General features: G+C 42.4%; 1 protein-coding gene across 2 annotated transcripts in view; it reads left to right on the top strand.

The window, feature by feature from the left end:
- map2k7 (mitogen-activated protein kinase kinase 7) overlaps window positions 1-16027 on the top strand; it is a 110506-nt gene that overhangs the window by 51461 nt on the left and 43018 nt on the right. For both annotated transcript variants that reach the window (XM_048522050.2, XM_048522049.2), the window contains one exon: window positions 2156-2275. In XM_048522050.2, coding sequence (XP_048378007.1) covers window positions 2156-2275 — 120 coding nt within the window. The remainder of the gene's footprint in view (window positions 1-2155; window positions 2276-16027) is intronic.

Genomic DNA, 16027 nt, shown 5'->3' with positions numbered 1-16027 from the left:
CTGGAAAAGGTCAGTAGGTCTGACAGCATCTGTGAAGGAAAAATCAAGAGTCAACATATTTTGCGACCCTTCCTCAGAACTGAGGACATTCAGTCATGGCTGATAACGTTTTTCAACTCTATTCTCCTGCTTTCTCTCCATAACCCTTGATCCATAAGACATAGGAGTGGAAGTAAGGCTTTTCGGCCCATCGAGTCCACTCCGCCATTTAAATCATGGCTGATGGGCATTTCAACTCCACTTCCCTGCACTCTCCCTGTAGCCCTTGATTCCTCGTGAGATCAAGAATTTATCGATCTCTGCCTTGAAGGCATCTAACGCCCCGGCCTCCACTGCACTCCGTGGCAATGAATTCCACTCTCTGGCTGAAGAAATGTCTCCTCATTTCCGTTTTAGATTTACCCCCTCTAATTTTAAGGCTGTGCCCACGGGTCTTAGTCTCCCCACCTGACGGAAACAACTTCCCAGCATCCACCCTTTCTAAGCCATACATTATCTTGTAAGTTTCTATTAGATCTCCCCTCAACCTTCTAAACTCTAATGAATACAATCCCAGGATCCTTAGCCATTCATCGTACGTTCAACCTACCATTCCAGGGATCATCCGTGTGAATCTCCGCTGGACACGCTCCAGGGCCAGTATGTCCTTCCTGAGGTGTGGGGCCCAAAATTGGACACAGTATTCTAAATGGGGTCTAAGTAGAGCTTTATAAAATTTCAGAAGCACATCACTGCTTTTATATTCCAACCCTCTTGAGATAAACGACAACATTACATTCGCTTTCTTAAAAACAGACTCTACCTGCAAGTTAACTTTTAGAGAATCCTGGACCAATACTCCCAGATACCTTTACTTCTGCTTTACAAATTTTCTCACCATTTAGAAAATAGTCCATGCCTGTACTCTTTTTTCCAAAGTGCAAAACCTCGCAATCCCTTTGACAATTAAGAACCTATCTGTGTCCACCTTAAATGTACTCAATGACCTGGCCTCCACAGCCTTCTGTGGCAGTGAATTCCATAGATTCACCACTGTCTGGCTGAAGAAGTTTCTCCTTATCTCTGTTCTAAAAGGCCTTCCCTTTACTCTAAGGCTGTGCCCTCGGGTCCTAGTCTCTCCAACCATTGGAAACATCTTCCCAGCAGCCGCTCTGTCCAGGCCATTCAGTATTCTGTAAGTTTCAATTGTATTCCCTGTCACCCTTCAAAACTCCATCGAGGACAGACCCAGAGTCCTCAAACATTCCTCATATGTTGAGCTTTTCACTCCTAGGATCATTCTTGTAAACCTCCTCTGATTCTGCTCCAGGGCTAATACACCTTTACTGAGATATGAGGCCCAAAACTGCACCCAATATTCCAACTGTGGCCTGACCAGAGCCTTATAGAGCCTCAAAAGTACATCCCTGCTTTTATATTCAAGTCCTCCCAAAATAAATGAAAAAGTTGCATTTCCTTTCCTAACTGCTGACTCAGCCTGCAAGTTTATCTTGAGAGAATCCTGGACGAGAACTCCCAAGTCTCTTTGCACTTCAGACTTCTGAATTTTCTCCCCATTTAGAAAATAGCCCATGTTTTTATTCTTCTTACCAAATCTAATTTCACCATTTTTCATGGATACAGTAGATAGAGAGAAGCTATTCCTGCTTGAAAAGTAAAGGACAAGTGGACATATATTTACAATGATGTACAAGCGAAGTAAGGGTGATATAAGGAAAAATGTTTTCACGTGGCAATTAGTTAAGGTCTGGAATGCACTGCCTGGAAGCATAGAGGCAATTCAGTTGAGGAATTCAAGAGAATATGGGACAGTTATTTATAAAAACAACGTGTAGGGATATGGGGAAAAGGCAGGCATATTCGAGCCAGTGCAGGTGCAATGGGCTGAATGGCTTCCTTCTGCACTGTAACAGTTCTGTGATTGGGATTTGAACTCATATCTCTAGAATATTAGAACCTGGTGTTGTGGATTGCTTGTCCGGTGATTACCACTGCATCACTGCTTCCTTTGTGTGAAGCAGTGTTAATTCTGCATTGTGCTGGAGGCATACTTGATGTTCTTCCATTTTGTCTGGTGGTTCTGAATGAGTTTGATGCAGAGTAGGAAGATAAAAAGCAAATGTTATTGATATTTGATGTTTTGTTTTATTTATAGCAAATGCGTCGCTCAGGTAATAAGGAAGAAAACAAACGGATCCTCATGGACTTGGATGTGGTGCTGAAAAGTCATGACTGCCCTTACATTGTGCAATGTTACGGGACCTTCATTACCAATGTAAGCACGCTCTCAGCTTGCCTTTCTCTTTCGAGCACAATTCCCAGCAGTACGGCCAAAAAGTCTAGCACATGTCAGGCGACAATTTTAAATCTGTCACAGAAACTTTTTTCATCTTGGTTTTACTTACCAGAAGAAGTTGAGAAGCTTCAGCCCTTCTGTTGATAGGGAGTTTAGAGAGTGTGGCTTGTCTAAGGACACCATCTCTCATGTACCGGAACTCAATTTTAGAGGCCTAGGAATTAGTTACCTGCCACCCTCCTTGCTGGTATAGTACAACAGACCATAGCATGCCAACAGCAGAATGAAAAGCTTTTAATATCATCAGCATATCAGGCATATTGAAATCTAATGTGCACCATCAGCCAGCAAATTTTGATCATAGAAAGCTTGATTTATTTAGAATGTGCCATGTAAATAATTATCTGTCACATTGTGAGCATTTTAATGTGAAACACTGCAAGCAAGCACAAGATGGTCAACATTCATATTTTATCTCTGTGTGCTATGGTAGGTCTAGGAAGACCACTTGCTGAGCATTTGTGAGAAAACCTTTGAGAAATTTGTCCTGAAGGAGCTGTCATGTTGATGTGCTGTGGCCTCCACTATTTGAAATTGCAATCGTGAAAGTATAAATTAGGAACAGAATTAGGCACCTGACCCTTCAAGTACATTTTGCCATGCAAAAATCATGGAAGATTCCATTTGTGTTCTGAATTCTACATTCTCATCTCTGCATAATTTTTGTTTTGTTTCCTTTACCTCCCAAGAATCTCTCTACTTTTGCCTTAAAGACGTTCGTGATCCCACCCGTATCACCTTCTGATTCAGACAGTTTCAAAGATATACAACCCCAGAGCAAAAATTCAACATTATCTCTATCATGAAAGGCTGATCTGTTATTTTAAAAATATGTTCCCTGGTCTGGAATCATTGTCCAGAATAAAGATATGAATAAAAATCATTTCCATGCCTCCCTTTCCAAGACCATTCAGGATTTGATAAACTTCAATTAGATTACCACTTGACTAACTCTGGGGAAGGTGGGACCTCTACAAACAGGACGGACTCCACTTGAATCAGAGAGGCACTAATATCCTGGGTGGGAAATTTGCTAGTGCTATTCGGGTGGATTTAAACCAGCACAGAAAGGGGATGGGAAACTGAGATGTAGTTCTAGTACACAGGAGGATGAGCGTAGGGCGGACATGGACAGGACCTCACTGTCACAGGACTGTGCTGGCAGACAGCAAGCTAGATTGAAGTGTGTCTACTTTAACACCAGGAGCATCCGGAATAAGGTAGGAGAGCTTGCAGCATCGATAGGTACCTGGGACTTCGATGTTGTGGCCATTTCGGAGACATGGATAGAGCAGGGTCCGGAATAGATGCTGCAGGTTCCAGGGTTTAGATCTTTCATTAAGGTCAGGGAAAGTTGTAAAAGAGGGGGAGGTGTGGCTTTGTTAGGCAAGGACAGTATAACGGTGGCTGAAAGAATTTTTGATGAGGACTCATCTACTCGGGTGGTATGGGCTGAGGTCAGAAACAGGAGAGAAGAGGTAACGCTGGGACTTTTTTATAGGCCTCCGCAAAGTTCCAGTGATGTGGAGGAGAGGATTGTCAAAACTATTCTGGGCAGGAGTGAAATGACAGGGTGGTCATTATAGGAGACTTTAACTTCCCTAACATTGACTGGAAGTACTATAACTCTAGTACGTCGGATGGATCAGTTTTTGTCCAATGTGTGCGGGAGGGTTTCCTGACTCAGTATGTTGAAGGGCCGACAAGAGGGGAGGCCACACTGGATCTGGTAATGAACCAGGCCAGGTGTTTAATTTAGTGGTAGGTGAGCACCTTGCAGAGAGTGACGATAATTCGGTTATGTTTACTTTAGCAATGGAAAGGGATAGGAACATGCCACAGGGCGAGAGTTATAGATGGGGGAAGGGCAATTATAATGCGATTAGGCAAGACTTAGGAAGCATAGAATGGGTTAGCAAAATGGAGGGGATGGGGACAATCGAAATGTGGAGCTGGTTTAAGGAACAGATATTGCATGTCCTTGATAGGTATGTCCCTGTCAGGCAGGGACGAAGCGATAAGGTAAGGGAACTGTGGTTTACGAAAGAAGTTGTATCTCTTGTTAAGCGGAAGAGGGAGGCTTATGTGACGATGAGACAAGATGGTTCAGATGAGGCGATGGAGAGTTACAGATTAGCTAGGAAGGATTTAAAGAGAGAGTTAAGAAGAGCAAGGAGGGGACATGAGCAGACATTGGCAGGTAGAATAAAGGAGAACCCTAAAGCTTTCTGTAGGTATGTGAGGAATAAGAGAATGACTAGGGGTAGGAATATGGCCAGTCAAAGACAGAAATGGGAAGTTGTGTGTGGACCCTGTGGAGATTGAAGAATGCAAAATGATTATTTCTCATTTGTTTTTACTGAGGAACAGGAGAATATTGTAGAGGAGCTGACTGAGTTACGGGCTACTAGAATTGAAAGGATTAAGGTTAGTAAGGAGGAGGTGTTATCAATTCTAGAAGGTGTGAAGGTAGATAACTCCCTTGGGCCAGATGGGATTTTTCTGAGGATCATCTGGGAATCTAGAGAGGAGGTAGCGGAGTCTTTGGCCTTGATCTTTGAGTCCTCATTGTCTACAGATTTAGTACCAGAGGACTGGAGGATTGCAAATGTTGTGCCCTTGTTCAAGAAGGGCAGTAGGAATCATCCAGGTAATTATAGACCTGTGAGCCTTACGTCTGTTGTAGGAAAAGTTTTGGAAAGGATTACAAGAGATAGGATTTATAATCATCTAGCAAGCAACAATTTGATTGGAGATAGTCAGCATGGATTTGTCAAGGGCAGGGCGTGTCTCACAAACCTGATTGAGTTTTTTGAGAAGGTGACCAAGCATGTGGATGAGGGTAGGGCAGTTGACATGGTGTACATGGACTTCAGTAAAGCCTTTGATAAGGTTCCACATGGTAGGGTATTGGAGAAATACAGAGGCACGGGATTGAGGGAGATTTAGCAATTTGGATTAGAAACTGGCTTTCTGTAAGAAGGCAACGAGTGGTGGTTGATGGAAAATATTCAGCCTGGAGTCAGGTCATGAGTGATGTGCCTCAAGGATCTGTTTTGGGACCACTGCTGTTTGTCATTTTTATAAATGACTGGACACAGGCATTTGTGGATGGGTTAGTAGGTTTGCAGATGACACTAAAGTCGGTGGAGTGGTGGACAGTGTGGAAGAATGTTGCAGGGAGACTTAGATAAACTGCAGAATTGGGCTGAAAGGTGGCAAGTGGAGTTTAATACGGATAAATGTGAGGTGATTCACTTTGGGAGGAATAATAGGAAGGCAGAATACCGGGTCAATGGAAAGATTCTTGGTAGTGTCGATGTGCAAAGGGATCTTGGTGTCCATGTACATAGATCCCTGAAAGTTGCCACCCAGGTTGATAGTGCTGTTAAGAAGGCTTACGGTGTGTTAGGTTTTATTGGCAGAGGGATTGAGTTCCGGAGCATGCTGCAACTGTACAAAACTCTAGTGTGGCCTCATTTGGAATATTGCGTGCAGCTCTGGTCACCCCATTACAGGAAGGATGTGGAAGCATTGGAAAAGGTGCAGAGGATATTTACCAGGATGTTGCCTGGTCTGAAGCGCAGGCCCTATGAAGAAAGGCTGAGGGACTTGGGTCTGTTCTCATTGGAGAGAAGGAGGCTAAGAGGGTATTTAATAGAGACATACAAGATGATCAGAGGATTAGATAGGGTGGACAGTGAGAGTCTTTTTCTGAGGATGATGATTTCAGCTTGTACAAGGGGGCATAGCTACAAATTGAGGGGTGATAGATTTAAGACAGATGTCAGAGGCAGGTTCTTTACTCAGAGAGTGGTAAGGGTGTGGAACGCCCTGCCTGCCAATGTCGTTAACTCAGCCATATTAGGGGCATTTAAACAGCCCTTGGATAAGCATATGGATAATGATGGGATAGTGTGGGGGAGGGGCTTAGATTAGTTCATAGGTTGGTGCAACATCGAGGGCCGAAGGCCCTCTTCTGCGCTGTATTGTTCTATGTTCTATGATCTTCTGAACTCCAAAGAGAACAAGCCCAGTCTGCCTCATCTTTCCTCAATAAGACAGCTCACTCATTCCAGATATCAATGTCATCTGAACCTATCTCCAATGCATTTATATCTTTCTTTAAATAAGGAGATCAAAATTGCTCTTAATATTCAAGATGTGGTCTCACAAATGCCGCGTATAATTGAATTTTGCTCATCAAAAGGATGACAATACTTCTTAAGCCTTCTTAAATTTTTCTACTTAGATATGCTTCAAAGTTGGAGGAAGCAGAATTGAGGTATTGTAGCATGGAAGAAGGCCTTTTTTTAATTCGGAGATAGTTGGAACTGCCGATGCTGGAGAATCTGATATGACGAGGTATAGAGCTGGATGAACAGCGCAGGCCAAGCAGCATCTAGACCCTTCAGAAATGGGGGTGCGGAGTGGGAGTGATTCTGAAATGTATAGGGAGAGAGGGGGAGGTGGATAGAAGATGGATAAAGGAGAAGGTAAGTGGAGAGGAGACAGACAGGTCAAAGAGGCGGGGTTGGAGCCAGTAAAGGTGAGGGTAGGTGGGGAGTAGGGAGAGGATAGGTCAGTCCAGGGAGGACGGACAGGTCAAGGAGGAGGGATAAAGCTAGTAAGTAGGAGATAGGGGTGGGGCTTGAGGTTGGAGGAGTGGATAGGTGGGAGGAAGGACAGGTTAGGGAGGCAGGGACGAGCTGGGCTGGTTTTGGGATGCAGTCCCAAAAGAGAGATTTTGAAGCTCTTTTTATTCGTTCATTTTGCTCCAAATTCTTATGCTGCCTGTGCTCTTTACCTAGGTGTTTCCACTTCAAGTGTTTATCCAATTTCTGTTTTGGACTAAATTGCTGGTGCAATCCAATTTAGTAATTGAGTTAAAAGTATCTTATATTTCTGGTTCTTTTGCTGTTCACTTCTGCCGGTAGAAACTGTTTCTCATTATTTCCTGCACCTAAGATCCTCATGGTTGGTACACCTTTATTGTCACCCCCTAACCTTCCTTACAATAAAGAGGACAGCCCAGCTTTTGTAGTCTGTTCATATTAATGGAATCCCAGATCTCTGAGAACGTTCCAGTAAACCTCCTTGGCACTATCTCCAGGTCCTTGACTTTGATACTCTACTGTGGGGCCCAGAACTAGACACAACTTTGTTTATTATTGTCATGTACATTTCTGTTTCTCAAGCCAGATATACACGCTCATTTTAACAGCTTTCTCCAGTTAGCCGTCCACTTACAAAGATTTATGTTGTATGACTCTCTGCTCCTGAACCCCCACTTAAAACCATTGTGTTTAATCTTTATTATTACTCCTCTTCTTACCAACAAGCATACATTAATTTTGATCTGTCACATGTGTGTTTCTGTCTCAGTTGCAGTTGTCTCCTGCCGTCAAGCTAAACCCAATCCCTCATGCAAAAACAAGCACGTGACACATTTCTCTGCTCCATGATAGACAACCATGTATTTTTCAGAATTAGAGCCTCTGGTCTGCCCATCCTTTCACACAAGAGAAAAGAAGTGGTGTCTGATATGCTATGAGAGACAATATAAATGGATACAGGGAGGCATTTAATGTGCCAGGCCCACGCACAAAGAAGAAAGGATGTTGAATGGGCAATCTTTTTATTCACCCAAGGGAGGTGGGCATCTCCGACTGGCCAGCAATTATTTCCTATCTCTACCCTCGAGAAAGTGATGGTGAAATACCATCTTGAACCGCTGCAGTCCACATGCTGTAGGTTGACTCACAATGCCTTTAGGGCAGGATTTCAAGGATTTTGACCCAGTGATAGTGAAGGAAGGGCGATTATATTTCCAAGTCGGGAAGGTGAGTGCCTTGGAGGGTTCATTTCCAGCTATACACAAATGCAAATGACAGACACCATTCCAAGAAAGAGGAGAACTCAGAGTGAGGCAGAGATTTTGACAGTAGAAATATGCAGATATATAGGTTTAATTATAATTACTCAGTAATTCCATATAGTTATATAAACTACATTATAGAATTACACCATTAACCCAACTTGTCCGTGCATATGGTTATACTCTGCAAATGTTTCATCTAGCCCGATTCCTACTACTCTACCAGTAATGGTCCTGTTGGTTACACTGATCTGTACCTTTAGAATGCTGTGGCTGCAAACTTCACTGCAGGACTTGAACACTGATGTTCCAGTGCTGTACTGAGCAGTTCTGCGCCATTGGAGGTTCAATATTTATCCCTTAATCTACACAACAAACAAAAATGTTACCACGGATGCTAGAGTTTCACAATAAAAATAGAAAGTGCTGGAGAAGACTGCAGGATGGCATGCCTGGAGAAGCACCAAACATAGCTGAAAATGAAGCCGCAAGAGCTGCAGATGTTGTAAATCAGAAACAAAAACAGAAATTACTGGAAAAGCTCAGCATTGTCTGGTAGCAACTGTGGCGAGATACCAGAGTTAACGTTTTGGGTTGAGTGATCCTTCGTCAGTTCTCAGACTTGCCAGACTTACTGAGCTTTTCAAGCAGCTCCTGTTTTTGATAACAAGAAACGAGTTGCCAACCAGGTGGTTCACCAAAACAGGACAATTGTGTGCCAAACAGCCAAAACAGCTAGTGATAGAGTAAGCGATCCCAGAACTAACATTAGATCTAAGTTCTGCAGTCCTCCAACCTCCATTTGTGAATGGTGACGGACAATCAAACAATGCTCTGGAGGAGGAAGCTCCACAATTACCTCCATCCTCAATGATTGGAAAGGGCAGCATATCAGTGTAAAAGATGAAGCTGAAGCATTTACAACAGTCTTCAGCCAGAAGTGCAGAGGGATAATGTATCTTTGCCTTCTCCAGTGATCCTCAGCAAAATAGTTCACATGACATCAAAAAACATTTGGAGGCAGTGGATGCTGCAAAGGCTATGGACCCTGTTAACGTTCTGGTAATAGTACTGAAGGCTTGTGCTTCAGAACTTGCTACCCTAGCCTGGCTGTTCCAGAATGGCTACAACGCTGGCATTTACCCACCAATGTGGAAAATAGCCCAGGTATGTCCTGTACACAAAAGGCAGGACAAATCCAACCTGGCCAGTTACTGCCTCATCAGCCTACTACCGATCATCAATAAAATAATGGAAGGTGGCATTACAGTGCTATCGAGCAGCAGCTGCTTAGCAATAACCTGCTCACTGATGCCCACTTTAGGTTCTGCTGGGTCACTCACCACCTGATCTCGTTATAACCTTGGTTCAAAAATCAACAAAGGAACTGAATTCTAGAAGGAAGGTGAGAAGACAGCTCTTGACATCAAGGCCACATTTGACTGAATGTGGTATCAAGGAGCCATAGCAAAACTGGAATCACTTGGTACATAGGAAGACGATTGTGTTTGTTGGAGGTCAGTCAGATACTTTAGAGTATCTCCACAGGAGTTTGTCAGGATGGTGTCAATGACTAAAGAATCTTCAGCTGCCTCATCAATGACCTTTCGTCCATCATCAGCTCAGAAGTGGTGATGTTTGCCACCAATTGCACGATATTCAGCACCATTTGTGATTTCTCGGGTACTGAAGCAGTCCATGTCCAAATGCAACAATTCTCGACAGTATCCCGGCTTGGCTGGAAAAGTGACAAGTAATGTTTGAGCCACACAAATGCCAAGCAAAGACCATCTCCAGTAAAGGCAATACACCCACCTGCCCTTGACATTCAATTACTGTCACTGAATTGCTCATTATTAGCACCTTTGAGGCTACTATTAACCAGAAACTGAACTGGACTCGCCATAATACAAAAGAACAATTCAGAAGCTCGGAAAACTGCAACGGGTACTCACTTCCTGATTTCCCAAAGCCTGTCCACCATCTACAAGGCACAAGTTAGGAGTGTGATGGAATACTCCCCACTAGCCTGGATGGATGTAGCTGCAGCAACATTCCAGAAGCTTGACACCATCCTGGAAAACATAGTCCGTTAGATTTGCATCACATTAACAAGCATTCACTCCCTCCACCATGATTTAAAGTAGCAACAGTGTATGGTATCTACAGGCTGCACAGCAGAAATTCACCAAGGCTCATTAAATAGCACCTCCCTAATCCATGACGACTTCCATCTAGAAGGGCAAGGGCAACAGATACGTGGGAACATTACAACCTGCACGTACCCCTCCAAGCCACTGACTACCTTGACTTGGAAATATATTGCTATTCCTTCATAGTTGCTTGGTGAACAACCTGGAATTCCTTCCCTAAGACCAGGTCGGTCTACGTGGACTGCAACGGCTGAAGGAGTCAATTCACTATCACCTTCTCGAGGCAAACTCCTCGACTGACCTATCCCCTCCCTAACTCCCCACATACACTCAACTTTACTGGCTCCATCGCCACCTCTTTGACCTGTCTGTCTCCTCTCCATCTTTATCCTATCTGCTCCTTTATCCATCTTCCATCTGCCTCTCCCTCTCTCTATTTATTTCAGAATCCTCTTCCCCTCCCCCATTGCTGAAGAAAGTTCCAGACCCCAAACATCATCTTTCCTGCTCCTCTAATGCTGCTTGGCCTGCAAGATCTACACCTTGTTGTCTTAGGCAATAAATGTTGGGCAGCTTGCCCACAACCTAGAAGTGAACAAAAAAAACTCAGCAAGTCTGGCAGCACTTGGGGAGAAACAGAGTCAACATTTTGAGTCCGATATGACTTCTTTTTTTGCAACTAATGGAAAAGCAGAGACAATACAGGCTCAGTGGTACAACATAGAGGGGAGTACAGGAGCAAAGAGACTTCAGGATGCATAATTCTCTGAATGTGGCCAGGCAAGTTGAAACAGTTGTTAAGAAGCCCTAAGGATCCTTGGGTTTATAGATAGAGGCATGGAGTGTAAAAACAAGGAAGTGATGCTAATCGTCTACAACTCATTGGTCCGACCGCATTGTATTCAGGTCTGGACACCTTATTAAGGAAGAATATTAAAGCCCTGGGGGGAATTCAAAGGAGATTTATTTGAATGGTACAAGGAATGAGGGATTTCAGATACAAGGAAAGATTAGAGAAATTGGGCTTATTCTCCTTGGACCAGGGAATATCATAGGGTGACCTTATTGAAGTGTACAAAATTATGAACAATTTAGGCAGGGTAAAAACAACGAGCGCATGGAGCGAAATTAATTCTTAGGATTTGGAATGCACTGCCTAGGAGAGTGGTGGAGGCACATTCCATAGGAGGGTTATAAAGAGAGCTGAGACATATTTGAAAATGATAAATTTAGAGGGCTATGGAGGTAGGGCTGGAGAATGGGACTAGCTGGGTAGCTCTATCAGGAGCCAGTGCAGACATGATGGGTGGAGTGGCCTCCTTCTGTACTGTAAAATTCCATTGGTCTGTAATTATAGTGTCTCATTTCCCACATTATGCCTGATCTGTGAGAATTGGCCACTCCCATTCAAGCAGCTTCCATTGTCCCAACTTGCTTAAAAAAAAACCTAAAGCCCTCCTAAATTGTTTACTTAGGCTGTTTCCAATAGCTAGTTTGGAGCCTCTACCTTTACAACCACTCTTCATACAAACCCAGGACAATATACTTTTTTAAAGTGACAGCTTTGTCACACCTCCCCACCTCCCCTTTTTAAAAAAAAACCATCAATATACCAAGATGGCTTCATTCTAAAACCCTCAGGCCTAGTCTGTTAGTACACTTCAATACATATGCATTACATTGACTTGAAGCTTGCAAACGTTCACTAATACATTCTATTTCAATCTGTTTTCTCCCGCCACTGAAAACCTGTCTTTCTTCATCGAAGTCATGAAAACACATCGGCAATTACGTTTTCTCATCCTGCCACCTGTATAATTTTCAAATTGAATGGCTACCATAATAAGTTCCATCGAAACAGTCTGCAATTTTTGTCTTTAAATTTCTCCGAAAACTTTAAAGGGTTATGCTCAGTGTATATAATTATCTCAGACACATTACTGGCACTGTTATTGTTTAAATGTTGTACCGCCAACATCAAGCGCAAGTTTTCCTCCTCAAGCGTGGAATATTTCTGTTAATGAGTATTCAATTTTCTGGAAAAATACCTGCATGTCTTTCTCACTTCTCGTCATCTTCTTCTAAGAGTAGAGCACTGATACCCACATCACTTGCATTGATAGCCACCTTGAATGACTTGGCATAATTAGGTGTGGTTAACACTTGGGTAGTGGTTAACACAGCTTTCAGCCTGTCACTGTCTTCTGACAGTCTGCCATATGTTGAAATTTTCTGCACTTTAATAAGTCAGTCAGTGGAGCAACCACATTGCTAAAATTCAGTATGAACGTCCAATAAAACTCACTCTATCCCAGGACTCATAGTACTGCTGTTTCTTTTGATGGTAAGGGAAACTTCCCAATAACTTTTGTTTTCATATCCTGTGGGACCATCTATCCATGCCTGAAAATGTGGCCCAGGAATATGACTTGGGCTTTTGCAAATTCACTTTTAGCCAGGTTGATCACCAAGTCTGCCTCCCGAAGTCTATCAAACTATTCCAGTAAATGTTGCAAATGTTCTTTCCATGTGACTAAAATTCACCAGGTTGTTGAATACCACACAATTAGTTAATCCAGAAATGACTTCATTAGTTAGTCTTTGAAATGTGGCTGCTGCATTTTTCATAAATGGCATGACTTAAAATTGGTATAGTCCATTCGTTGTCACAAAAGCCGAAATTATCTTTGCTATTTCGGATAAAGATACCTGCCAGTATCCTGAGTAAGTCTAACTTAGAAATAGACATTGCTTGTCCCACCTTCTCACTACAGTTTTCCAAATGTGGAATAGGTTATGAATCAGACTTTGTAACTGCACTGACTTTGCAATAGTGCACGTGTAATTTTTGGATACCAACTGTTTTCAGCACGATTACTATGGGTGAGCTCCAATCACTGCAACTTGCTTCAATTACGTTGTCTTTTAGCAAGTGTTCAATCTCTTTTTGAATCAGCGCCAACTTTAGAGGGTTAAGTCTGTAAGGATGTTGCTTAATTGGAAGAGCATTTCCTATATCATCTTCATGTGTATTTAGATTAGTACTTCCCAGCTCATTCCCTCATGTCTTCCAATGTGATTGTAATAACTCTTTCAGGTCGTTTCAGTTTTCCTCTGGAAGGTAACTTAATAATTTATCCTAATTTTTGAGAACTTCCTCATTGTCCAATTCAAATTGAGAAACGTCCAATTCATAGTTCTCTGAACTCAGTTCTTCATTCTGTGTTGTAACCAGTAATACATTTTCCTTTTGCTTTCCTTCCCTATCAAGACATCGTTTGAGCATATTCACATGACACACTCAGCTTTCTTTCTATCTGGTGATCTTATCAAATAATTTACCTCACTTTAATCTCCTTTCCAAGCCCTACTTTCAAAGGTTCAGTAATAACACAGTTCAAAAATAACACTAACACTTTATCTCCATTAGCAAAATTGCAAGTTTTTGATTTCTTGTCTGCCTCCTGTTTAATGATACACCATGCTTTTTTTAAATGCTCTCTTGCTAACTCATCAGCTGTATTAAATCGTTCCCTAAAATTTGACACATAGTCCAAATATGTAGTCTCTGAACTCTGATTCACCAATTTATCCTTATTTAATTTGTGGTCCTGTCACCACCTCCTGCCCAAAAACTAATTTAAATGGACTGAATTTGGAAAGTTCATTTGATGCCTCCCTAACTGTGCAAAGTACAAACAGAATTCCTTTATCCCTATCATCTCGACAGTCTTGATTATAAGCCCTCAACATGACCTATAAAGTTTGATGCCACCATTCTAACACTTCCTGGATGCTACGCCCTGGATTTGAATTGTTTTATTCCTAAGCTAAAATTCAATTCAAATGCCTAATAAAACCCATTTGATCCTGGGATTGTATTCATTAGAGTTTAGAAGGTTGAGGGGAGATCTAATAGAAACTTACAAGATAATGTATGGCTTAGAAAGGGTGGATGCTGTGAAGTTGTTTCCATTAGGCGGGGAGACTAAGACCCGTGGGCACAGCCTTAAAATTAGTGGGGGTAAATTTAAAATGGAAATGAGGAGACATTTCTCCAGCCGGAGAGCGGTGGGCTTGTGGAATACATTGCCACGGAGTGCTGTGGAGGCCGGGACATTAGATGCCTTCAAGGCAGAGATCGATAAATTCTTGATCTCACAAGGAATCAAGGGCTACAGGGAGGGTGCAGGGAAGTGGAGTTGAAATGCCCATCAGCCATGATTTAAATGGCAAACTGGACTCGATGGGCCGAATGGCCTTACTTCCACTCCTATATCTTATGGTCTTATGATCCCAGGAATCGTAGTACTACTCTCTTTGCTGATGGTATGGGAAACTCCCAACAACCTTTTGTTTTCATATTCGGTGGGGCCATCTGTCCATGCCTGATAGCTTCCCTGAATAATTTTGTTGTAAAATTTGACCCTTGATCTGACCGTATCCGTACCTAGTGAAACATTTGAGCATGTATCTCTTCTGCAATCCTTTTAGCTGTGGTATTGCATAATGGAATAGCTTCTGGAAATCTAGCGGACGCGTCCATTATTGTCAATAAATACTGATTCCCACCTTTTTTTAGGTAGGGGTCCTACGCAATCAATTAAAACTCTTTAAAAAGGTTTCTCATGCAGGAATGGGTATTGGGTGTGCTGGTTTTATCACTGCTTGAGGTTTTCCAATTACCTGACACATTTGACATGTCTGGCAAAATTCAACTATATCCACTTGCGGTCAAGGCCAGCAAAAATGTTTTCTTTCTATTTAACTTGAGTTTTTCTTACTCGTAAATAACCTCCTACTGGTAATTCATACGCTCCCTGCAACACCGCCTTTTTATACCCCACTGGTTATACAACTTGATGAACTTCTGTCCATTTCCTCATCAAGAAGTCATTTTTAAGATAGTAACATTCTGGGATACACTCAGATTCTTCTGTGTATGCTTTTTGATACAGTTGCTTCAGTTTTTCATCTTTCTGTTGTAATTTCTTTGAAGTAAAAATATCCACTTTGTCTTCCACCTGTTCTTGCTGTGTCTCAACCATTTGATCAAATGTGGTCTCTGATAATTCTATTTCAACTTCCTTGTCTTTATTCTTTGATTTCTCCTCCTGCTTCAACCTGTGTCTTTGTGACTTTGTTATCATACAGTCAGGAAAAATCCCAGGATATACTTCCTGTAATACCTCAGTTGCCTGATTTTCCACTGGCTTTTCCACTACAGTAGGCAGCATTACAATGTGTTTTCCAACTATATCGTTATCAAGGACAAATTGTATTCCTGGAGTTGAGAGTTCGTCCAGTCTCCTATCACTACTTCTTCACTTTTCACCGGGCACTCCAACCTCACTCTACACTATGGAGCACTTCACTGTCCATGAATTCCACATTTTGCCACTTTTTCTGCTAATTGTCCTTCTGAATTACATATCTCCTCATCAGTCAACAGCAAAGATTGACATTCTCCTGTATCTCTTAAAATTGTAATCAGAGATAAAGGGAACTGCAGATGCTGGAGAATCCAAGATAACAAAGTGTGAAGCTGCATGAACACAGCAGGCCAAGCAGCATCTCAGGAGCACAAAAGCTGATGTTTCGGGCCGAGACCCTTCATCAGATGGCCTAGGCCCGAAACGT

This window comes from Stegostoma tigrinum, chromosome 35 (genome assembly GCF_030684315.1).
Source record: "Stegostoma tigrinum isolate sSteTig4 chromosome 35, sSteTig4.hap1, whole genome shotgun sequence".
NCBI classification, from domain to species: Eukaryota; Metazoa; Chordata; class Chondrichthyes; order Orectolobiformes; family Stegostomatidae; genus Stegostoma; species Stegostoma tigrinum.
This window is presented reverse-complemented; position numbering and strand designations above follow the sequence as displayed.